Raw genomic sequence first — 22,328 nt, 5'->3', positions numbered from 1 at the left:
TTCCCACTGGCTGTGTGACATGGGCAGTGGGGTTTAGGATGCCAAGGCAGCCAGAACTGGAGTGCTAGTCCCCCAGTGCAGAGCCATGGGATGCTGCAGCTCCCACCAACCCAGGCTGAGTGCCTGGGGCAGACCTGGTTGCAGCAGCTAACCCCTGCCCCAGCACTGGGAGCCCATTGCCACCCTACTCTGTACAGAACATCATCCAGCTCTTGGAGAATAGGGTCTCCACACCTGGGAAAACTCCCAGGACACCTGAGGTCCCCTTAGCACAGAAGATGGGCCGCAGTCAAGCAAAGCCTTGCAGCTCCAGTCTGCGTAGCTGACCTCAGGAGCTGGTGCAAGTGGTGTGCCTTTACACTGCTGCCTCCTTGCCCTCAGCTTTCTCCTCTTTTGCAGGGAGCATGGAGGTGTCAGCAGTGCAATAGGTCCTTGTCCCCATGGGAAGCAGTCTAGAGAGTACCACCATGACCTTTGTGTGAGACAGGAGCACAGATACAGCTTCTGGGGCTGGAGAGGACACATGTGAATGTCTCCAGTGGGAAAAAGCGAGGGGGACCTTCTGCAGCCCACACCTCACAGTGCTTGGACCGCGATGCTGTTGCTGCCATGGAAACTGCTGTGGAGCATCATCCTGCCACACTGGCCGGGGTGACCAGGCCACTGCTGTCCCCAGCCTTCCCTGGGCTTTGTCTGAGGGCACCTGGCTTGACAGAGCAGGAGAGGCTGGGTGCTTCCTGCCAGCCACCATCCCTGGGTCGCCCTGGGCTGTGATGGGATGGGGGCACCCCATCCATGTGGCAGGGACAGAAAGCCCAGGGAAGTGCTGGCAGGGGGTGTCTGGTGCCATTTGCAGACAAACCCAGCTCCCACGTGGCCAGGGGCTCCACGCTGCTTGGCCTCCCACAGACATAAATCATTTTCTAATTTGTAACATGAATAATTGATTTTGCCTCCATAGCTGGTAATAAATCTCCTGTGTGCACATGCATAAGAAAATAATAACAATAATAATAATAATAATGAAAGTGATCAAAATCTGTTGCCATCGATTACCTGCAAGAGGGACCACGGTCCCCTGTGCACCACTGTGGGCTGGAGCAGGTGCTACTCCCCAAGGGGTGCTGGGTGGCCCTGCCTGGTGTGAGCCTTCCTTATCCTGCTCCAGGGAATGTAGCTGGGGTGGGATGACCCTATCTACCCAAGTCTGAGCCACTGGGTCTACCATAGTCCCAGTAGTGGTCCCAGTATAGCAGAGTACTTCAGAGCATCTGAGATCTCAGGCATCAGCAGTCCCAACGCTGTAGCTGCACCCAAGGAGGGGTAAAATGCTCGGCACAACCCCATGCACTGATACCCCATGCAGTGCCTCAGTGACACCTTGACAGGGAGGCAGGTCCCTGGTCCCTCAGCTCCTCAGCTGCCTGGGCACCAGCCTTGCATCCCACCATACCAGGCAGTGTGCATGTTACAGGGCATCACTCCTCCCTCACCTGCAGCATGAGGCTGCCTGGGAAGCAGCTGTTTGGGAGTTGTATCGGAAAGCTTTGGCTTGTTAGGAAGCAGGTCCTGGGAGGGGAAGGAGGGGATGAGACCCTGTCCCTGTCTCTGTCCATCAACCAGACAAACCAGGGCGGCTGCACCAGCCATCGGCCCGCACGGACAGCGAGCCCCACACCCGCCTAGGTCCCCTGGGCCGCCCCTCTCCCCTGCCAGAGCTCGCCTTGCCTGTGGGAGAATCCAGCCCTGTTCCCCCATCCTTCCCCTGCAGGTAGAGGCCCGCTCGGGAGCGCTCTGCAGCACCAGCGCTTCACTGGGACCCGGAGGATACCCGGCCACTGCCCAAGCCGCCTGCGGGTGTGCGAGAGCGGAGAGGCCCCGCTCGTTACGTGCGGGGCACGGGCAGGCTGCGCCTCGCCAAGCCGCGGGAAGGCAGCGGAGCGAACCGGCGCAGACACCTCCCCCGGGCTGCGTGTCTGGGGGGCCGGCACGCCGGGGTGGGACCTCAGCCCCCGGCAATGCCCCGGTGCCTCGGGCAGGCGACAGCAGGGCTCGCTCTCCCTCCTGCAGCCCCATTTCCATCACCCCCCGCCACGGAGAGTCCTCCCCTCGGTGGTGCCTGGGGCAGGAAGGACCGCGGTGGTCCCGGGGATGCCCGTGGTGGTCCCAGCTCCGGGGATGCGCAGAGGACCGGGGGGACACGGGGATGCCAGAGTGGCTGGAGGAGCCGCGGGGCTGCCCAGCCGGATACGAGCGGCCGCCAGAGAGCGGAGCCGGTGCCGGTGCCGCACTACAGGTCCCGGCGCTCCCCGCGGTGGGGCGGGATGGGGCGGGCCCGGCGCGGCGGAAGCGGTGGCGGCGGCGCGGAGCGGCGGGGGACCCGGCGCGGCCACTGGTAACGGCGGCGGCCTGGCAGGCGGCACGGCGCGGCTCGGCCGGGAGCTCGGGACGGGGGCACAGCAGCCCGCGGTGCGCGCCCGGCCCGGTCCCAGGGCTGCACACTGTGCCCCTGACCCACTGTGCCCCCCTGCCCCAGCCCTGTCCCTCACCCCGCTGTCCCAGCCCCGACCCCTATCTCTGTTCCAGCCCCCACCCCACGTCCCAGCCCTGACTCCCATCCGCTGTCCCAGCCCCTATTCCCTGTCCCAGCCCTGAGCCCTGTTCCTTGTCCCAGTCTCTGTTCCCTTCCCCAGCCCCCACCCCACGTGCCAGCTCTGACCCCCTATTCCCTGTCCTAGCCCCAGCCCCGTGTCTCAGCCCCGACCCCCACCCCATGGCCTAGCCTGGTCCCACTCTCCTCTGGCACACAGCCCCTGGAGCACCCAGATAACATGGCACATTGCACACCCCATAACTCTCCCCAGCTTATTGAGTCACTGAACGATGCTGGCAGGGACAGCCTTGAGGGCACAGGAGTTATACAGCGTCCCCGGGTGCTTGGTGTGCTGGGCTCCCATGGCTCATAAAACACGTGCCCGCTGCTCGCAGGTGCTGGATGCTGTTTTTCACAGCTGCCTGCCCTAGGCATCCCCTCCATCCTTCACACAGCTCTGCTTGCAGCCCACTCTGGGGCTGTCATAGCCCTGGCCTGGCCCATGGTGTGATGCTGATGACCAGCTTCTGCCCCTTGCACATTCTGGGGTGGTCACCCCAGCCACCTGCTTTTTGAGTGCACCACAGGGCTCTGGGCTTTGCTTTTCAGGCTGTTCCTGCCCACCAAGTGGCTGCCTTGGGTTATTTTACCTTAATTTTCCAGACTGGGTCTCACTTTGTTTCCTACCTGCATTTCCTACATTTCAGATCCTTTGAATGATTTCCCTGTTCTGGCCAGTGTTTGCAACACCTCTCTGCTCAGTACCATCTGCAAATTGAATTACATTTCACTATTCAAATGAAAGCTTGGGAGATGGTATGGAATAATACCGTGAAGTTCGGCTGAAATGCACCTTGTTTACCTTGTCCAAAAGCTTTGTCCAGCAATTCTGAAATTCCTCCTGCTGGGCTAGCCAATGTCCTTCATCTGAGGGCCCATTGCAGTGGGTGTGCAGGCTCCTTCCTCTGCCTGTTGTGTTCTGTGCTAGGAATGGGCACAGGGTTTATCCTGCACTGGCTCCAGGTTTATTACCCTTTCTCACACAGAAAATCAGTGCCTGGTTTGCGCTGCCTGTCACCAGGGCACTGGTTTCTTCCTGGCACCACGTATGTGTTGGCGGGTCCATGGGTTCATCTTGGCACCGCCACACTGGCCAGGTGATCGTGTCTATGTGGAGATGCTGTTTTTGCTTTCCCTGCAGCTGTTTTTGTGAGGCCTCTGCCTCATTTGCATTTTTCTGGTTAAAAACAGTAATTTTGCCCTTTTGAGTCATCTTTATTTTTGAGCCATCATTAATTTTCTTTCCCTCCTTGTTTATTAATAGATCTTTTCACTTTTGTGCTGATTCTGCTGGGTTTATTTGTAAAGTTCTTTGTATTCCACTTAGCTCTCCAGCTGTTAACTCCTTCTGCTGGTGTGTTGTCCCTTTTCTCTCCTGCAGCTGTGAGCAGACACTAGTGACTTACAAATCCTCCTCCTGTCTGAGACTGCTCACCCTCCTCTTGTCTAGATATCTCCTAAGAGCACTGAAAATGAAAGGCACAATTGAAATCTCTTTTTTCTTTGTGCCTTTGATGCCTTTATTGCCTCCTCTCATAGCCAGTGTTTGCTCCAGCTGCTGGGGAACATCCTTCTCCTGGCAGCAGGGGACAGGGCTGTCTTAAAGCCCATGGGGCTGTGGGCAGGCATTGGACAGGATGCATCTCTCTGCTCCTTGAAGCGCTTTGCCTTGCCTTGTGCTCTTTGCTTTTCTCTGCCTTTCCCTGCCAGGTGCCCAGGCCCTTCCCTGGCTCCGTTGCCTGCTGTGTGAGGCAGACGGACTGGGCTGGGTATCTGTTGGGAGCAGGAGAGGTGCAGGTAACCAAAACCCCACACAGTCCTCACCCAGGCTGCTGGGCACCAGTGTTGTGCAGTCAGCGAGTGTGCCAAGGCACGTGCCTGGCATGGGATGAGCCCTGCGAGTGGCAGCTTCCCCAGCGGGGCTGTTTAGAATCTCCTTGTACCTGCCTGTTTATTGGCCATGTTCTTGTGTTTATTTATTTTGCCCCTCCAAAGAGCCCAGTCTGTGTCAGGCTGTAAAGAGTGACATTGTGGGGGCGCGAGCTGCGTGCCGAGGCTGCACACAGGTTCCCCAAGGCTCCCGGTCCCGTGCTGTCAAGGCTTTAAGGTTATCTGCTCTATTGATGGGAGTATGGATTGAGTGGAATTAGAAACCTCGAAGGCTAAAAATACAGCTCCCTGCCAGGAAATGCGGCAGCCTGCTGGGAGGGCGCTGGGTGGCACCGAAACTTTTCTGGGAACTGGCACGCTCCAGGTGAACCCTGCAGCCCAGCATCCGTGCCTGTTCCCAGCTTCCCCAGGTGGGACTGTGGCTGGTATCTCTGCTGGCAGCAGAGGCCCTGGCTTTGCCACTGGAGCTGTGGTGTAGGTGTCCTCACCTGCTGGGCAGGGATGCAGATGATGGAGGATTGGTGATGTGCTGTGCAGTCTGGTCTGTGATGTGGTCAGCCCTGTCTTGCTGCTGTTTGTGGAGCCCTTCCCTGGACAGGAAGGGGTGAGAAATCAGGGAGAAAATGCTGCCCGTCTGTGCTGCAGATGGTCACTAGAGGAGAAAAGCAGGCTGGCACATTGCCTGAGCAGCTGCTCTGAGGCCTCACAAACTCATGCCACAAGCACAAGCTCCCCATGAGCCCCATAGTCCTGGGGATGGTGTGAAGGGAGTCTGTGCCCGTAGGGAACTCTGGCCTCCTTCTGGCTGATGCTCCAGCATCCCCTGGCCACACCAGGCTGTGTTGTGCTGGACTGGTGGGCATTAAGTGCCAGGTGGCTGGGCAGCTCTCCCACCACCATGGTACCATGGCATGCCTTTACCTGCTTGATGCTGTAATGCCAAGCTGTTTTGCTTTCTGGCTTCAAAAAGCAGGGCAGCACTCAAAGCATCATGGGCCCTTTTGGGGCTGTGCTGGCCATTGCTGCCTGGCTTTGCAGGGTGAGCTTGGTCCTGTCCGGTGTAGTGTGAATGAGATGCGAAGCCAGGGCTGTTGCTTTGCCTCCCAGAGCATGTAATCAGTCGGTGCCTACGTGTGGCTGTGGCATCGATGAAGTGTGTAATAGGTTGGGGGCTGCCCTGTGGGGAGGAAACAAAGTGCTGCAGCACTTGTTTGCCAGCGTGGGCCAGCCACCACCTTGCTGTGCTTCTCCCAGGGCAGTGGGATGTGGCTCTTCCCCCTTAGTGAGTGGCAGACAGAGGCAAAGCTGCGCTGGGAGAGGATGCTCCCAGCACCAGCCGTCTGGCTCATGCTGCACCATCTGCTTTTGGAGGGTGAGGCAAGGTGAATGGCAAGCTTTCGAGGAGCCCATAAATCCTGCATGTGAAGGCTCTTCTTGGAGGTGACTTGGGATGTGCATGGAGTAATGCTGCTCCTGGCTGCTCTCCATGCTGGAAATTCTCGGGAAGCAGAGCCTGGGGGGATCAGTGTTCCTCTCCCCAAGCTGTTTAGTGATATCCCATGGGCTTGGCTGGGAAAAGTCCTTTAGCAGAATGTGCTTCAGTGCAGTTGGAAGCTCTGTGTGGTTGCAAATAGCGGTGCCAGGGGTCTACTGGTGCCCCCTCCTCTCCTGCACCCGGGCTGCTGCTCAGTGAGAAAATGTATAATGCCTTGGTCTTGAAAAATGACTAATCCAGACCTTGGAGGGTTTGTAGGATACGTTCCTTTCTCACGGTCGATAAAGTGGATCGTTCTGCCAGCAAAATTAGTGTATCAAAGAGGGGGAAAAATGACAAGAGCTGCGGAGACAGAAAAATGGTTGGGGCAGCCCTGGGACTGTGTCCAGCACCCCTGCAGCACCCGTGCCCGTGCTTTGTGCCACAGATGTGGGCAGGAGTGCACTGGCACGAGGCACAGGCACGGATGCCGCGGTGATGCTGGGGAGCACTGCCCTGGCCTGGCTTGCCAGTGGTTTCCAGAGAGCCACGAGAGCTATCCATCTATCACACTGAGGGAGCCATCTGTCCACCTGTCTGTCAGGAGGAGGGGATGATGCCGGGGCTGCCCCGGCCGCTTTCCAGCCAGTGGTTGGCCTCCCCTCGCCTTCCTGGCACCACTGCTGGCTGTCGGTGAGGGGCCACGGGGAGCATTCGCGCCTTGGTCGGGGGCTGCGTGCAGGGGAGGCTAATGTACCGGAGGTGCCTCGGAAATGAGAGCCTTGGATGGGTTCCTGGCCCTATTGATCCGCCGGCAGTTTATGCATCCTGACATTCATAATCTCGGTCGGCACTGATGGTCCAGATTAATGGGCCTGGGGGCTGTCCATCCGTCACTTCACATTAATTACTGAAGAGGTGTTTTTCCAGTGATTTACCTGACAGCGGCCTGTGATGAATCCCCCTAAATGGAGTGGGCAGTGATTAATCATGGGGCCCCAGCCCAGCCCCGCTCTGCTTTCCCCTCAACCGCAGCGCAGCCCCCCACGCCATCCATCTCTGTAAGCTCTGTCTGATGCATATTTATAGGGACTGGGGGCCTGGCAGCTTGTGGTATCCTGCTTCTGCCAAAGCTGATGAAACATAAATCTCTGCCAGGACAGGGCAGCAGGTGATCAGGGCTGTGGCATGCGGGGGTGGCAGCCCTGGTCCTGTGCTCGGGTGTCCCTGGGCTGGAGTTGTGTTTATGGTGCTCTGTGCCTGCCACCAGCTTCTCCACAGATTTTGATGCATGAATGGTTCAAGGGCTGTGTGTCCTACTTCAGCTGTAGATGCTGGCCCCTGGGGCTTGTGGGTTCCAGGCAGCAGCTACCAGAGTGGAACAGGCATCCCAGTGATACTGGAAGGGTTTCCCTGCTTCACCCAGGCCTGGTAAACTCCACCAAAGGCTGTAGGGCTGCGGGATGCTCCAAGTGCCAGATTCCATCTGTAGACCTGCTGTGGTGGGTGCAGTGTTGGGGCTCTGTTGTCCATTGCTGTGTGCCAACTGCTGTTGGAGAGAGGGTGGGTGCCAGGCTGGGACCCGGGCAGGGGCTGCCCACCATGTGCTCAGTGGCTGCTGGGTGCAGGCAGGGCAGTAACACTGTCTCTCCTTGGCAGGCAGCGGTGGCACCATGCAGCAGGAAGCTGAGGGCAGCCGGCCGCGCCGCAGGAAGCCTGACATGGCCCTCTATGTGCCCAAAGCGAGGAGGGAGAGAGCAGCGCAAGCAGCGGGCAGCACACCAGCCAGGCAGCGCCGGGAGCCTGGGAGCCACCACCTGGTGCAGGACACTTGCCAGGCCAGCAGTGAGGGGCAGAGGCAAAGCCCCCGTGCCAGGACACAGGGGGGCAGAATGGCGAGGAGGGAGAACAAGGGGGATGCTGGCCCAAAGGAGCCATGGGCAGCCTCTGCTGGCTACTGCTCGAGGTTGGGAGGCAACTGCCCCATTGCACCAGAGAGCCTAAGAGCATCACCCAGCATGCGGGAGTCGTGCTTGGATCCAGCTGTTGCCCAGGAGAAAGAATCCCACGATGAAGGACTTGGGGAGGTCAGCCACGGCCGACGGATGATGAGGACTGAGCCTGATCCTCCGTCCACACTGAGTGCCCGGCCTGCGGCCATGGAGGCTACCCCCAAGCTGGGGAGTGACCCCACTAGCCTAATGCCTGCCACTAGCCCAACGCCATCATGTCAGATAGGGCTGAGTGGTGTGTCAGACATGCCCCCAGGACCAGATAGGGATGTCTCCCAGAGCCTGGGAGAGGATGTCCTGCAGCCGGCAGGGCTGGGTGACCCAGGCAGTATGCACATGCTGGCATGGGAGGCTGTGGGTCCGAAAGCCCAGGAGGAGGAGAGGGAGCGTGGGAGTTCTCTTCAGGCAGAGCAGAGTGAAGGCTGTGCCACTGAGGTGCCAGAGGATGAGGAGAAGTGGGGAGGAATGGCAGAGCATGCCTTGGGTGCACCGGGAGCCAGCTGTGAATCTGAGCGCTCAGGTGGTGGCATGGATGATGCTCCAGTGCTCCCAGGGAAGAGCACCCCGGGGCAGGGAATGGGCAGACCATCCCAGCTTCCATCTGGCAAGGAAGAGAACAGTGCATGTGCTGCGCATCCCAGTGGGGAGGGAGACCCGCTGCCTGCTGTGGCAGGAGCGGGCAGCCGTTCTGCCTGCACAGACAGCAGCACTGGGGCTGAGAGTGGCTGGCTGGGTGCTAGCGAGGAGCTGGTGAGTGGATCATGGGATGGGGCACCCTCGGAGATCCGGGAGGCCCCAGCATCCGTGGAGCTGCTGTGCTATGGTGTAGAGGAACTCTTGCCCACGGCCTGGGCTGAGGAGCCAGTGGGGGCAGATGAGGAGGCAGGCTTGCCACAGCAGCACCAGTGCAGCCAGGAGACCAAGGAGGAGGAAAGAGGTCTCCATAGCAGCTCCCCAGAGGAAGAGCAGACCAGCACCAGTGCCAGAACCCCAAACCAGGCCAGCCCAGGTGCTGAGGAGAGCTGGGACATGCTGTTCAATGATGATGGAGACTGCCTGGACCCGCGGCTGCTGGAGGAGGTATGTCCTGCGAGACAGCACCCCTGGGGGTTTGCAGGGGTGGTGGCTACTGCTGTGGGGGACAAGGGTCCGAGGGGGTCAGTTGTCCCTGTGTCCTCCCAGGTGGGTGCATGGTGGGGCAGGGCATACACAGGGCATGCACCCAGGGCATACAGCCAGCCTGGCTGTACTGCCTGCTGGTACCAGCAGCTCTCAGTAAGGGCAGGAGCTGCCTGCAGTGTCAGGGATCTCCACCTTAACCCCCCTGCTGGTTTGGGGGGATCTTTACTTTTACAGTACATAAAGTGCACCCAGTAAAACCTGCTTGAGCACCATAAACTGCAACTGCACCCTTGTGAAACCAGGGCCGGTGATAAAGAAATGGGCTGAGATGTATGGGCTCCCATTGAAATAGCAACAGGACGTTTCCTCAAAACCACGGCTTCTCAATCAGCTGTGGCTCATTACCATCCCCTCCCACATGTGTGCAGCTGGATTTACTACAATTAGCTGCTTAGCACCAAGACCTACTCTGTTTTCCTGCTGCTTGTGAGGAAGGCTCAGCCTCTGCAGCAAGGCTGGATGGCCCTTATTGCATTTTAAATCAGTAGCATCAACACGGTAATATTCTGAGCAGCATTAACATGCCCAGAGTAACAAACAGCACTAATATTGGTACCTCCAGTGTCTGTGAACCCCGAGCTGGAAGCAGGGTGTGAAGTAGTTCATGGTGCCTGATGACTGCATCTTTACCAAAGGGTGCTGGTACCCACCTTGTCCATGGGGCTGTGCTCTGGCTTCTGTGCCCTCTCTGAGCCCAGTATGGGGCTGGGTGTGGGGCACATGGGGCTTGCCTCTGTGGCTGCTTGGAGGGAGACTATGGGAGGGTGTGGGTACCCCCCTCCCTGCTTGGCTCTGCTCCCCCCTGCTGCGGCCCCAGCAGGGAGGTTGTGGTGAGCACTGGTGCAAGGGCCACAGTGCTGCTGCTCTGAGGGTACATGTTGTGCGGACACTGGCTTTCCATGGGGTGGTACGGTGGGCACGGTTCTGTCCTTGGATGCAGCTGAGTAGCTGCCTGGCCCTGGGAGGGCCCATGTTATGGTGCAGCCATAGGTTGCTGTGGGCAAGGTTGTGCTGTGCAGCACAGATGCTAACTCCAAGGAGCTCTGGAGTATCCACATTAGCTTTGAGCGAAGTTTGAGCTTTCCAGGGAGCTTCCCCAAATGGGTAAATAAGAGCCTGAAAAGGGGTTTTATCGATTAAAACTTCCCATCTTCCCCCCTGCAGGTTCCCGTGCTGAGTGTGGTGCTTCCTGAGCCCTCTGAGCTCTCGGCAGGCAGATGTGGCTGCTGAGGGGGGGCACAGGCTCTGGGGGTGAGGGAGCTGTTGTTAATTAACAAAAAGGACAAGAAAATTAGTAACGTTCTTCCTCGTAACTGAATCCTTATGCGATGCAGATCGCTGGCAGAGAGCAAGATTTATGACGGTCTGCATGGAGGAGAGATTTCTGATAGTGGAAGGCTCTTTAATCTAGCAGGAAAAAACACTGTAGCGAGATCCATTGGCTGGAAGCCGAAACCAGACAAATTCAGAGCAGAAATCAGTTCGAGCACAGAGGATAATTAAGCACTGCGACCATTTCCATGTGGGCTTGGAGGACTCTCCACGAGCCGGTGCAGCGAGGTGGGGACCATGGTGTACGTGTGCCGGGGCCATGGTGTGTGTGCCAGCACACACCTGCCCTCCAGCTCTGGAGGTGCACTATCAGCAAGTGGGCAGGAGTGTAAGGAAGCAGCCACAGATCCCTCTAACGTGCTCTGATGAAGGTCTGTCTTTAGCAAGCAGCAAGGTGTGCTATGAAGGCTTTGTTTTCCATGGTGCCCATCTCTGCTCTCCCTGTCTCCATCCATCAGCCGTACCCCAGTTCCTGCTCCCTGCCCTGCCCCATGGCTGGGGGCTCTGGGCACACTGTGTGCCTGGGCTCGCAGTGCAGGGGGGACCTGTTGAGCCATGTCTGCTGCACAGCTGAGCCTGCAGCCAGACGGCTCCTGTCCTTGCTGCCCCACCACACTTGGTGATTTGTGAAGGTCAAGGACTGCTCTGGCGCTCTGTGCTCCTGCTCTCTAATCATCTTCCCTGCGCCTGGCACTACCTGAGCGCTCTGCTCACTCAAGCAGCACCGCAGGGCTTCATCCTGCCCGGGGATGGCTCCTTCGCTTTCCTGAGCAGGCAGGGGTGCGCTCAGTTAAAGGGTGATGGTGGCAGGGCAGGTGGCTCTGCCAGCAGTGCTGGTCTGTCCCGTGAGCTTCATCACTCAGCTCTACCCTCCGCCAGCATCCAGCCGCCCCAGCAGCACCCCCTCACCTGCTGTGAATCCATCTTCTCCATAAAATTGTCGGAATGAGCACTTTTTATTGACTGAGCTGGCTGGGATTTATGAACTCTTCCAGCCACGGTGTGTTCTGCTACGATCGCTTGGGGGATCAGGCTGGGAACCTGGCTGAGTTATGTACCTGGTCCATGGCTCCATCCTCCAGGGAGGATGAGGGACCTCTGATGGCTTTGGGCTGTGCCTGGCCCAGTGTCTCAGCTGCAGCACCCTTTGCCATTGGGAAAGAGGAGTGCAGGAAGCGACGCAGGGTAGCTCACTGGGCAGAGTGGTGCAGGGAGGCATACTGGCATCGATGCTGTGGGACAGAGGGGAGTAGGGGGCAGCTGCAGTCCCATGTCATGGGAGTGGAAGACTACTGCCCATGTTTTAAAATGAAGGTTGAGAAACAGGAGAGGTAACAAAGTGTACAGCCATCATGTTTTAGGGCTGGAGGAAGTGCCCCACTGTGAGATACTAAAGACGCACAAACTGTTTCACTTATCAGGAAGAAGATTGAGAAGGGACTTGCTTAGCATGAGTAAGTGCCATCACGGGGAGGAGACTGGGGACTCAGAGCTCTTTAATCCAACAGAGAGACAGAACAAGATCCACCGTCTGGGAAGCAGAGACTGACAAATTCAAATGAGGAATAAGGCATAAATTTTAGCTGTGCAGGTGATTAACCACCAGAACTTGCTCCTCCGGAGAGCGCCAGCTTTTCCACATTGGCAGCTGGGGTGCTGATGGGCTGCTCCAGTGCATGTGCTGCAGCAGGGGCATGCCAAGCCCAGTGCTCCCGCATGGCAGGCAGACATCAACCTTTCCTCCTGGCCTTGCTGTCCTGCCCCTTGTGGTTCTCCAAATGTATTTTGGGTCACTGCAGAAGGAGAGTTGTGCTTGTGGGTGCACACACTGTGTCACTGCTGCCATTCCTACTGTGTCTTCGGCGGGACTGCAGAGCGCAGCAAGTGGAGGGATGCCGGTAATGGCAAAAGCAAGTGCATAGCATGAGAGCTCCAGTCAATAACTCCTAGTATCTCAATGCCATGAATCCATCTGCAGTGTTGGGGTGGGCCGTGGAGGCAGAACCACTTCCCAGGGACCACTTGCCATGGGTTGGGAGCTGGCATGGGGCAGGCGGGCAGGGGTTGCTCAGTGCTGTGCCTCTCCCACTCCTGCAGCTCTCAGGGGGCGAGAAGAGGCAGGAGAGCCAGCAGTCACCTCGCTTTGACTACTACGGGGCTGAGCCTGCTGCACCAGACATCAGTGATGATGAGCTGCCCCATGTCATCGAGATCTATGACTTCCCCTCGGATTTCCGCACCGAGGACCTGATGCGTGTCTTCTGCAGCTATCAGTGAGTCTGCCTGCAATACTCTGTCACCGGCACTGGGGTCCCCTACCTGGGCTCTGCTTCAGACCCCTCCCCACTCAGTGCTGATGCCTTGCTGAGCTTCCCTCTCTCTGGCAGGAAAAAAGGCTTTGATATTAAGTGGGTGGATGATACACATGCCCTGGGTGTCTTCTCCAGCCCCATAACAGGTATTGCTCCCTACTTGGCAGGGGATGGGCAGAGGGGAGGCATCCCTGCCTCTTCCGTGGCCAGATGGCCATGTGGCTGGCCTCACACATGGACACCACCACTCTCTCCCTGCAGCACGCGATGCCCTCAGCACCAAGCACCTGATGGTGAAGACACGTCCACTGTCCCAGGGTACCCGTGCCTCTAAAGCCAAAGCCAGGGCATACGCTGGTGAGTGGTACTGCCCCATGCCGGCTTGTGCCATGGTGCTATGCTATAGCATCTTCATCCTGATAACCGGGGAGGGACAGGGCAGCTTGCATAGCTCCACAGCACTTAAGTGCTGCATCCTCCTGGGATGCTGTTACTGATGTCCCCCATCTCTGCTCACCCAGAATTCCTGCAGCCAGCCAAAGAGCGCCCCGAAACATCAGCGGCCCTGGCCAGACGGCTGGTGATCGGTGCCCTGGGCGTACGCAGCAAGCAGACACCAGCCCAGCGCGAGGCTGAGCGGAGGAAGCTGCAAGAAGCCCAAGGTGAGATTTGGATTCCCCAGGGAGGCTGCAGTTGTGGGGGGAACCCTGCTCATGGGTATGCTTTCTCACTGGGTGCTGGGTGGGAGGGGTCTGCTGCAGGGTGGGCTACAGCCACCTCCATGGGGTGGGTACCTGTGTGGTGATGGGGACATGGGGTTGACACTCCTCTTGTCTCTGCAGAGAGGAAGCGCCTGGAGAACAAGCAGCGGGAGGATGCCTGGGAGGGCCGAGACTGAGCCAGGAGGCTGCACTTTCAGCCCCACTGGCAACCCCACTGGGTGCCAGGCCCTTCTATGGGCAGGCAGGGCACCCGGCATCTCAGAGCTGGGACGGATCCTGCACTGCGTCCAAAAGCCGCTCCACTGAAAGGGCTGAACAGGATGCACGCAGGCTGGTTGGTGCCTTCCGAGTGCTGTGGCCCATTGGGCAGCGCTGCCCATCCTACCCAGAGCAGGACCTGCCTTTGGCACTGGAAGCAGCAGCATGGGGCTGTGTGGGGTGGCCCTGGCCACCTGGCAGGGCCTTTGAGTGAGAGTTTGACATTTATTTTGCTAATAAATACCATCTATTTTGTTTGCCTGGCCAGGCTGTGTCTCTCCGTGCCCCTGCGTGCCGGGGCAGGGTGTGCACCCTGGGGGCTGCTGCACGTTGTCCATGCTGCCATGGGGATGGGTGTCCCTGGGGGCGGGGGGGGAGGTGAGGTGCAGGCAGGAGGGGTCAGGCAGGGCAGCAGCAGGAATGTGCTGGCAGGGTCCCTGTTTACTTCCGCAGAGCCTGAACAGCGGGGCCCTTGTTGGTGCATGGGCAGGGCTGCGTTCCCGGCTCGGCCCAGGGCTGTGATGTGGCTGCACTGCCGGCACTGGTGAGCTGGGGGCTTCCTGCCCTGCCCTGGGGCGGGGGTACAGGCAGGCGGCTGGGACCTGCTTGGCATCATCTCTCAGTACCCAAACCCCATCCCTGTGTGCCCCAGCAGTCCTGCCCTGTAGCCCACCCACGCTCTTGGGGCCAAGGTTCGTGGAGTTCCTGTGCCCTTTGCAGCAGGTGAGGACGGGGATGATGCTTTTCCTCCACCCCTGCCCATGGTCTGTGTTTTCCATTGTAGCTGCCTCACCCCAGCCTGTACTGAAGTGCTCTTATGGCTGCTCCATGTCCCCTGGCTGTCCCCCAGCCTGGCGGCAGTGGAGCTGGTCATGACCTCGCAGTAGTGGCTGCCTGCCCCTGTTCTGGTAGTGCTGCCAGCATCTCAGCCACTGCTCCTGGCTGCTTGTGGCTCAGCCAGTGGAAATACCAGGGTGTGAAGATGCTCTCATGTGGAAAACATCTTCCCCACTATCCAGAATCCCTTGTACCCTCACACCGGCAGAGCAAGCCTTCACCGGTATGTGTCTTGCCGCAGACTCTGGTCCTGGGTCACCCCAGTGCGTCAGCACCATCCCTGGTGGCTCCTCCACATGTGAACCACACACCATGTGGGGGTTCAGCCCAGCCTACCCTGGCTGCTGCAGCCCCCTGCCCTGGGCTGGTGCCTAGCAGTGGGGTGCCATAGGCAGAGGTGTGCAATGAAAGGGGTGGCACTGCTCAGTAGCTGACTCACCAGAGGCCAGGCAGGACAGAGTGGGCTGCTGGTATTCCATTTATTTCCTTTTATTTAAAAAATTAACCAACCTAGAAACCACGGGGGGAGAGAAGTACTGAGAGCAGGGGCATGGTGTCCACTGCATCCCCTCCCCGTGCGCAGGAGCCAGGGCTTCAAGGGGCTGAGCGGCCCCATTCCCGCTCTAGGGCTGGGAAGCTGCCAGGGCAGCCTGGGAAAACCCAGCATGATGGCTGCAGCCGCAGTGGCTGCTGGGCTGGCGGCCGGCCCGTGCTGCCACAGAGCTGGCCACGGCCCCTTGTGTGCATGAGGTCAGCCAGTTCAGGGCCAGGGTGCCCTGGCTGGTGGGGACTGCTGGTGGCAAGCCAGGGCTGCTTGGCACCAGCCACACGCAGGCAGCCAGGAGCTGGTGGCTCCGGGTGGCAGAGCCGGACACTGCCTGGCTGGGGGCACATCACCTGGACCAGGGCTGATCCTGGCTGGGGACTGGCTTCATGGTCCTGGTCGGGAAGAGTGCAGAGGAAGGAGCAGGGGATGGTGGGGTTGATAAGAGGTTACCCCATCTCCCACAGCACAGCACCTTTATTAAGGACATGACTGGTGCACAGGTGGCAGTGGCCAGGGCCTGTCCTGAGGCAGCAGGCTGAGGTAGTCATCCTGGGGGGGACCAGAGCCACCAAGGGGGGGGCTGCTGTGGTACCTGGGCCCCTCTTGCAGGTCCTGATGGTGCAGGGCTGAGCACCCCCCGGGCACTCCCCACCTGCCCTGGTGCTTGTCTCCATCTGCTGCAGCAGCATCAATAAATACAAGTCTTCAAGTCCCTGAGCTCAGTGTGGTGCTGCCAGGGCACAGGAACTGGGGTGTGGGAGCTGGGCAGCCCTGTGGCACTGCTGGGAGCGTGCCAATGCCATGGGGTTACACAAGGTTGTTGGCCAGACGCTCCCGTCGCTCCAGGTCATTCACTACATCCGCACCATAGGCATCACCTGGGAAGATCAACAGCATGGGTTGGTGGGGGGGGGACATGGGACCTGCAGAACCCCAGCCCATCTCTTCCGTCTGCCTGCTGTGCCCCTTATGCTCCCGTCTCTCCGTACTTGTGTGGCATCCATGCATCCAGATGCGCTGCCCATCGTACTTGCACTGGCACCGCATCACATTGTTGGAGAAGTCTGACTCTGCCACCTCGTGCTTAGGGTTCACAACCACCTGGGGAGGGTGAAGGGCAGTGCTGCTGTGCCAGGCAGGGCTGTAGCATGCATGGTAGGGTGCAGAACAGCACCTCGATGTAGAGGGTGAGGGGTGCTGGTGGTGTCCATGCTGAGCTCCAGTGGCTCAGTGCCCCTCCATCCCCATACCTGGAAGGTGTAACTGCCTGGTGGCACATCAGTGATGTCAATCCACTGGCAGTCGATGTCATGGCGGTAGGTGTCCCAGCACCCCACGCTCACCCCCTGCTCCCCAAAGTTGGCGCAGGCGAAGCGTCGCTGCAGCCCTGCGAAAGGGAGGTGATGTGAGGGAGGGCACGAGCAGAGCCCCCCCTCAGGGAGCAGGATGGGGCTTTGCTGGCAGCTCTGCAGCTGGCACCTACCCTCGGGGCAGTTGGTGTCCTCCAGGCAAAAGCTGGCCTTGTGCCCTTCAGCCACCTTGGAACCATTGAGTGTCAGAAGGTCATAGTGGGTGAAGACCTCGATGCTGTGGAAATGCCTGCAGAGACAGGGGATGAGAGTGGGGCTGGTGCCCGGCTGGGGAGCACATGACTGGCACAGCCGCCCAGCTGGGAGCAGGCAGCACCCATAGCTCCGAGCAAATTACAGCCCTGAAGCCAAATAAAGCTGTAATGACAGTGCTGGTGCGGATGCTGCTCATTACCCCGGGCGGGCCAGCCTCTGTGGGATGGGTGCCAGTGTGTCCTGCTCGGCTCGGGGGCAGCTCCCTGCCAGCCGCTACTCACAGGACACTCACCGGTGGCACTGGTGCCAGGTCCAGGCGTGGCGTCCCATCCTGGGTCGGAAATCAGCTCTGCCCAGGTTGTGGATCTGGGAGGAGAAGCGGAGGAGGCGGCGATGGCCGTAGGGCCACTGCATGTGGTCGGCGGAGAGGGAGAGGCAGCGCTCCTCATGGGCACAGTACAGCAGGTCCAGCGGCCGGTCCTCCAGGTAGGCTGTCTCCTGCACCAGCTGGGCATTCATCACCAGGTCTGGGGCATCTGGCATGGAGAAGCATTGGCAGGCACGGAGCACACGATTCCCACCTTGCAGAGCACCCCCATCTCTCTGTGCCAGGGGAAGGGGTGCTGCGCAGCATTTTAATCCATAGGCTCATGGTACTCACGGGCAGTGCAGGTGACCCCTGCTGAGAAGCGCCCGCCACCACTGGGGCAGTGGATGGGGCCATGGTGCTGGCACTGCTGGAGGGCCAGCTCGGTGCCGGCACAGCGCACCCCACTCATCACCACCCGGGCGGCATCGGGGCTGCCTGCCCAGTACCACGTCTCCTGCGCAGAGGAGGAGCACAGTGCTCAGATCAGCTCTTGCATCCGTACCAGCACCCACCCCACCTCCCCTGCCCCTGCACTGCCACCAGGGCTTGTCCCCAGGAGCTGTCCCATCCCAGAGCCTCTGGCCACCCCATGCCCACACCTCACATCCCATAGGACCCCTTGCAACCCAGGCCCCCCTGGGACCCCACTCACCTGTAGGGCATGGCTGGCAAAGCCCAGCCCCAGCTGCCTGCAGACCACCATGGCCTCATTGAGCCCCCATTGTGCACCGCACACTGCACCCCACTGCAGCTGCCCTTGCACCGGCACCAGCACTTCCACAACTCCCTCATCGGGGCTGCGGCCCCCTGCCAGACGAACCTGAGGGCAAAGAGGGGCTGAGCTGCAGTGTGAGGCAGGCCCTCAGGTCCCCCATCCAGCAGTTCAATGGGACAGGCAGCCCCATACATCCAGGTGAACATCTCTGCCTTTGTCTTCCTCCTTTTCTTACAGGACCACTTTTGCCACCCTGCATATGCATGCTGCTCTGAGCATCCACACCAGGCACAGAGACTGGGGGGCACGGGCTGTGCAATGGGGCTCCACAGGCTCTGGGGAGGACTCAGAGGCTCACCTGGCTCCTGAAGTCCATGTTGGGGATGTGGCAGCGGACGGCAGCATCAGCCTCATGCCGGCACCCGCTCTGTTCAGCATCCTGGAAGCGGCACTCGCCCAGGGAGCGCTCGTGGCCAGTGCACTGTACCTCGCTCATGTGGATGGGCCCCAGGCCTGAATGAGAAGGACAGTCAACTCTCCATGCTCATACTGGAGCAGGGAGAACCCTTGCCCTCCTTCCCCTCATGTGTGCATTCCCTGTGGGAATGGAGCTGCCCATAGCAGGAGCAGCCAGGGGAGACCTATCCCAGTGCAGTCTGGAGCTGCCTGGATATCCCAGGGTGCTCGAGCAGCACCCATTAAACCAGGGGTTTCCCCCTTTTTGCCCCTCCAAGCCCAGTGACACCCCTAGTCCCTGCCATGCTGCCCATCTCACCTTGGCCCATCTGGGCTCCCAGCAGGGCCTGCTTTGCTGTCCCATAGCCCAGCTGCCGGCACACCACGCTGGCTGCAGCCAGGTCCCACTGCTTGTCACACACAGTGCCCCACTGCCCATGGCGCAGCACCTCCACCCGTCCCTCGCCGGCGTGGGTGCCTGCTCGCAGCCGCACTGGCAGCCCCTGGGCATGGGGAACAGCCAGTCAGTGGCTCCAAGGCATGGCCTCCTGCATGCACCATGGGGTGCCTGGGTGCTGCCTGGCTCCAGCACCATCCTTCGGCAGGATGGGGTTATGCTGGGGCTCACCTTTCCTGGAGGGCTCTTGCTCCTGCCCTTGCCTGTGCCCTTCTGGAAGGCAGGGCCGGGCAGGCAGCTGACGATGGCATGCATGCCGCGGGGACAGGCATGCTGGCGGGGGGCTGGCGGGGACACCTCTGTGGGGCAGCGGGACAGGTGGGGCTCTGTGCCCCGGCATCGCACCCTGTGGACCCAGAAGCTGTTCTTCTGGCTGAGGGTCTTCAGGCTGCCAAGGGAGAGGAGCAGGGTCTGCTGTCAGCTTGGGTGCCCCAGGCTGTCCCCTGCCCAACATTCACAACCAGGCTAAGCCCTACCTGGAGCTGGGGTCCTTCAGCTTCTTGTTCCAGAGTTTCCTGTGGGTACACAGAGCCAGGAGGTCAGGGAGGCCGTGCACAAACTGCAGGGCTCCAGACCCCCCACCCCGTCATCATCCCTGCCCTCCCCAGCACCCAATGGCAGGAGCTGGAGCCATGAGGTCCTCCCACGGCACGGCAGGATGAGGACAGGTCCTCTCCCCACTGGCAATTACCGTGCCAAGCTCGGCTGTGCCGTGTGCCCCGGCGGGACTGCACGACTCCTGGCATCGGCAGGGGCTCATTATGGGTTGTATTTATAGCCCCAGACAGAGGCAGGGGCGGAGGGGACCGGGCCACTTGCCTTTCCTCTCCTGCACCCATGCTCTGCTGGCCATGACTGGTGACCATCTCCACAGCACCAAGCTCTGCCCCTCATCCAGGCCCCAAGTAAGGGGACCCAGGCATGGCCAGGCCATACCAGTACACCCACCCATATGTGCATCCCCCTCCAGCACCTCCCGTGGTCTCCTGTCCCACAGTGCATCCAACCAGGCACCCTGCCCCACATCCCCTATAGCTGCAATGTGGGCCCCTGCATCCCTTACCGGTAGAAGCTGGTGTCAAGGTGCTTCTCCCTGGGGAAGCCCAGCATCCCGCAGACCACACGGCTGTTGTTCCTGGTCCATCCAGCATCACACACCTGCCTCCAGCGCCCCTTGTGCTTCACCTCCACAGCACCTTCCATCACCGGCATGCTCAGCTTGGCCCGTGCCAGGATGGGCTTGAGCCGCACCTCCTCCAGGCTCAGCCCCAGCACCTGCTGCAGTGGCAATAGGGGTGGGTACGGGGGCTCCAGCATCAGGGGCAGTGTGTTCAGGATGGGGACATGGGGACGAGTCAGAGGAACCTGCTCCAGTCCCCCTGGAGGTCCGTATGGGGCATAGGAGATCCCCATGGCCCCCACTGACCTCTCCCAGGTGATCAGAGGAGATGGCCTGGGGGGAGCCGCCGGGCAGGCGCTGTCCCGAGCACACCACGCCGGCATCCTCACCGTGGTGGCAGTCGCTGGTGCCCCAGCCGTTGTGAACACACTCTGCCAGGGAGCTCTCACTACCCCCACACCGCACATTGTCTAGCCAGATGGGGCCTGCGGGACACATGCGGGGATGGGGGGACCACTGGGGGGGCCCCCATCTCCTTCCCCATTGCCATGGGCTGCATCCACGCTGCCGACACCCACAGCGTCCCAGGCAGGCTCCCCCCACCAGCATTAAACACCCTGCACTTGCCAAGACCCCTTGTCCCCCCATTCCCACCTGCCCCCTACCTTCCCCTTGGCCGTAGGTGGCACTATGGGTCCAGGTGATGGCCGCGGTGTAGCCCAGTTGCCGGCAGGCGACGGTGGCCACATGGAAGTCAAAGCCATCGTCGCAGACAGTGCCCCAGCGCCCCTGGTACAGCACCTCCAGCCGTCCCTCCCCAGCTGGGCCCCGGGGCCCTGCCAGCCGCAGCTGCACCGGGGCTGGCTCCTGCTTGCTGGGGATCACCCGACAGAGCAGCAGCACCAGCAGGATGGGGCTGGCGCCAGCTGGCATCACCATTGTGCTTCTGGAGATGGGATGCCTGCAGACAGCCCGACACTGAGCACCTGGGGACCGCGGCAGGGTGAGGGGTGCTGCTGCAGCCACCCTGTGCCTCACGATTTGAGGGACATCATACCCCTTTGTACAGCAGTGACATCTGTGTCCTTGCTCTGCGGGGGATGCAAGAGCTGGTCCCTGCCATGCACAGCTCACAGCATCCCGCAGCTCACAGCATCCCCTATCCCGAGGCTCTGCCCCAGCCCCACACCCACCTGCCCCTCACTGGGAGTACCTTCCAGGTACCCACTGCCCCATGAACACCACCCGGGCCCCTGTTGCTTCCTGCCTGCCCCATGCTCTGAGGCCCCACAGAGCCCCCTTTTATCCCCACCTGAACACCAGAGTCCCCTCCCCATCCTGTACACAGCCCCTATCCCACATCACCCCACCTCTCCCCGTATCCCCACTAGTGGGGTTGCTCACCCTCCCTCCAGGTGCCCGAATCTCTCGCTGGAGCCACCCGCAGCACCCACCGTGGCCGGGGCTGGCGGTGCGGGACGGTCCGGAGCACGGGGCAAGCGGTGCCGAGGAAGAGCTCCTCCAGCAGCTCCTGCTGCCGAGCACCGCCTGCTGCCGCTTTTATGGTGCGGCGGGGTGGGACGCACCGGGGGAGCCCACGCTGCCCCGGCCCCCCCGCACCGTGCCTGGAGCCCAGCCCTGCACCCTGCCTCCCTCTGTCCCCATCTGCCACCCTAGGGAAAACCTGCCCCAACCCCTCTCTCTCCCCCAACACCTCGGGGGAGTCCAAGCATCCCTGGGATAGCCCCTACCTGCGGGGAGGCTGGAAAACCTCCCCTAAAATAAGCCCAATGCCCCCAGTCAGGTATGCTCTCCCCCCATGCCCAGCAGTGCTGTACAGTGGGGCTGGTCTCCCTCCAGGCAGAGGACACTGCCACAATAGGGACACCCCAAAAGGACACCCCCTGCTCCTTCCAACCCAACGCATCAACTCAAGCAGTGACGTGGAGCTGCTGCAATGGACCCAGGACTTGGGGGCACATAGACCAGGAAAGGCTGTCGGGTAGCACCGGGAGCCTAGAGCACGGCTCTCCCAGGGCTCAGGGCATCACCTGAGCCATCCCTGAGCCGGGCTGGTTGTGGGGATCCCTCTCCGTGGGACGTGGAGATGGGGGATGCTCCCCCCGACCTGCCCCGGTAGCAACCTCCGACTTGGGGTGCTGCCAGTCCCCAGGGCACCCTACTGCCCACACAGCCCGCAGTGCCACGCCATGGGACGGGGATAAACAGGAAGCCCTGTGCCCTTGCCGTGGCTAGGGATCGGCCAGGAATGTGCCGGTGGCCACCGGGCTGTTTGTTTGGAGTCGAGGCAGCCGGTTCCTGCCGGGAGGAGCCAGGATCAACACAGCTGGCCGGGAATAGCCCGTGAGCTCATCGCCACGTCCCACGGGAGCCTCCAGCATCTCTGGGCGTGCAGGGGTGCACGG

At 60.5% G+C, this 22,328-nt stretch overlaps 2 protein-coding genes across 3 annotated transcripts; one reads left to right on the top strand and one right to left on the bottom strand.

Moving 5' to 3' along the window:
- Positions 1 to 2,352: 2,352 nt before the first annotated feature.
- R3HCC1L (R3H domain and coiled-coil containing 1 like) lies at positions 2,353 to 14,092 on the top strand. 2 transcript variants are annotated; one of them, XM_034062626.1, is made up of 7 exons: positions 2,353 to 2,395; positions 7,677 to 9,109; positions 12,641 to 12,816; positions 12,931 to 13,001; positions 13,117 to 13,212; positions 13,377 to 13,517; positions 13,698 to 14,092. In XM_034062626.1, the coding sequence occupies exons 2-7, from the start codon at positions 7,691 to 7,693 to the stop codon at positions 13,751 to 13,753; spliced, it is 1,959 nt and encodes a 652-aa protein (XP_033918517.1). In that variant the 5' UTR covers positions 2,353 to 2,395; positions 7,677 to 7,690; the 3' UTR covers positions 13,754 to 14,092. The 2 variants fall into 2 exon arrangements, 1 of the variants encoding a protein (XP_033918517.1); XR_004549600.1 differs by lacking the exons at positions 12,931 to 13,001; positions 13,698 to 14,092 and having other exon boundaries at positions 13,023 to 13,212.
- Positions 14,093 to 15,268: 1,176 nt separating this feature from the next.
- On the bottom strand, positions 15,269 to 21,414 carry LOXL4 (lysyl oxidase like 4). The gene is made up of 15 exons (XM_034062037.1): positions 21,357 to 21,414; positions 20,568 to 20,863; positions 20,209 to 20,387; positions 19,846 to 20,060; positions 19,259 to 19,297; positions 18,954 to 19,170; positions 18,645 to 18,828; positions 18,228 to 18,382; positions 17,807 to 17,974; positions 17,446 to 17,608; positions 17,077 to 17,320; positions 16,703 to 16,818; positions 16,470 to 16,606; positions 16,209 to 16,320; positions 15,269 to 16,097 (listed from the first exon to the last, which is right to left on the bottom strand). The coding sequence occupies exons 2-15, from the start codon at positions 20,839 to 20,841 to the stop codon at positions 16,027 to 16,029; spliced, it is 2,274 nt and encodes a 757-aa protein (XP_033917928.1). The 5' UTR covers positions 20,842 to 20,863; positions 21,357 to 21,414; the 3' UTR covers positions 15,269 to 16,026.
- Positions 21,415 to 22,328: the final 914 nt, after the last annotated feature.

This window comes from Melopsittacus undulatus, chromosome 4 (genome assembly GCF_012275295.1).
Source record: "Melopsittacus undulatus isolate bMelUnd1 chromosome 4, bMelUnd1.mat.Z, whole genome shotgun sequence".
Lineage (NCBI taxonomy): Eukaryota > Metazoa > Chordata > Aves > Psittaciformes > Psittaculidae > Melopsittacus > Melopsittacus undulatus.
The sequence above is the reverse complement of the archived record's forward strand: the minus strand, read 5'-3'. Positions and strand labels throughout refer to the sequence as shown.

Bases quoted from the DNA above. Each gene is read 5' to 3' on its own strand.
- R3HCC1L (XM_034062626.1), top strand. From the start codon at position 7,691: ATGCAGCAGGAAGCTGAGGGCAGCCGGCCGCGCCGCAGGAAGCCTGAC. The intron at 12,817-12,930 runs GTGAGTCTGCCT...TCTCTCTGGCAG, and splicing joins CGTGTCTTCTGCAGCTATCA to GAAAAAAGGCTTTGATATTA. The intron at 13,002-13,116 runs GTATTGCTCCCT...CTCTCCCTGCAG, and splicing joins CTTCTCCAGCCCCATAACAG to CACGCGATGCCCTCAGCACC.
- LOXL4 (XM_034062037.1), bottom strand. From the start codon at position 20,841: ATGGTGATGCCAGCTGGCGCCAGCCCCATCCTGCTGGTGCTGCTGCTC. The intron at 18,383-18,644 runs GTGAGATGGGCA...CTTCTCATTCAG, and splicing joins GGGAGCCCAGATGGGCCAAG to GCCTGGGGCCCATCCACATG. The intron at 17,975-18,227 runs GTGAGCCTCTGA...CTTTGCCCTCAG, and splicing joins ACATGGACTTCAGGAGCCAG to GTTCGTCTGGCAGGGGGCCG.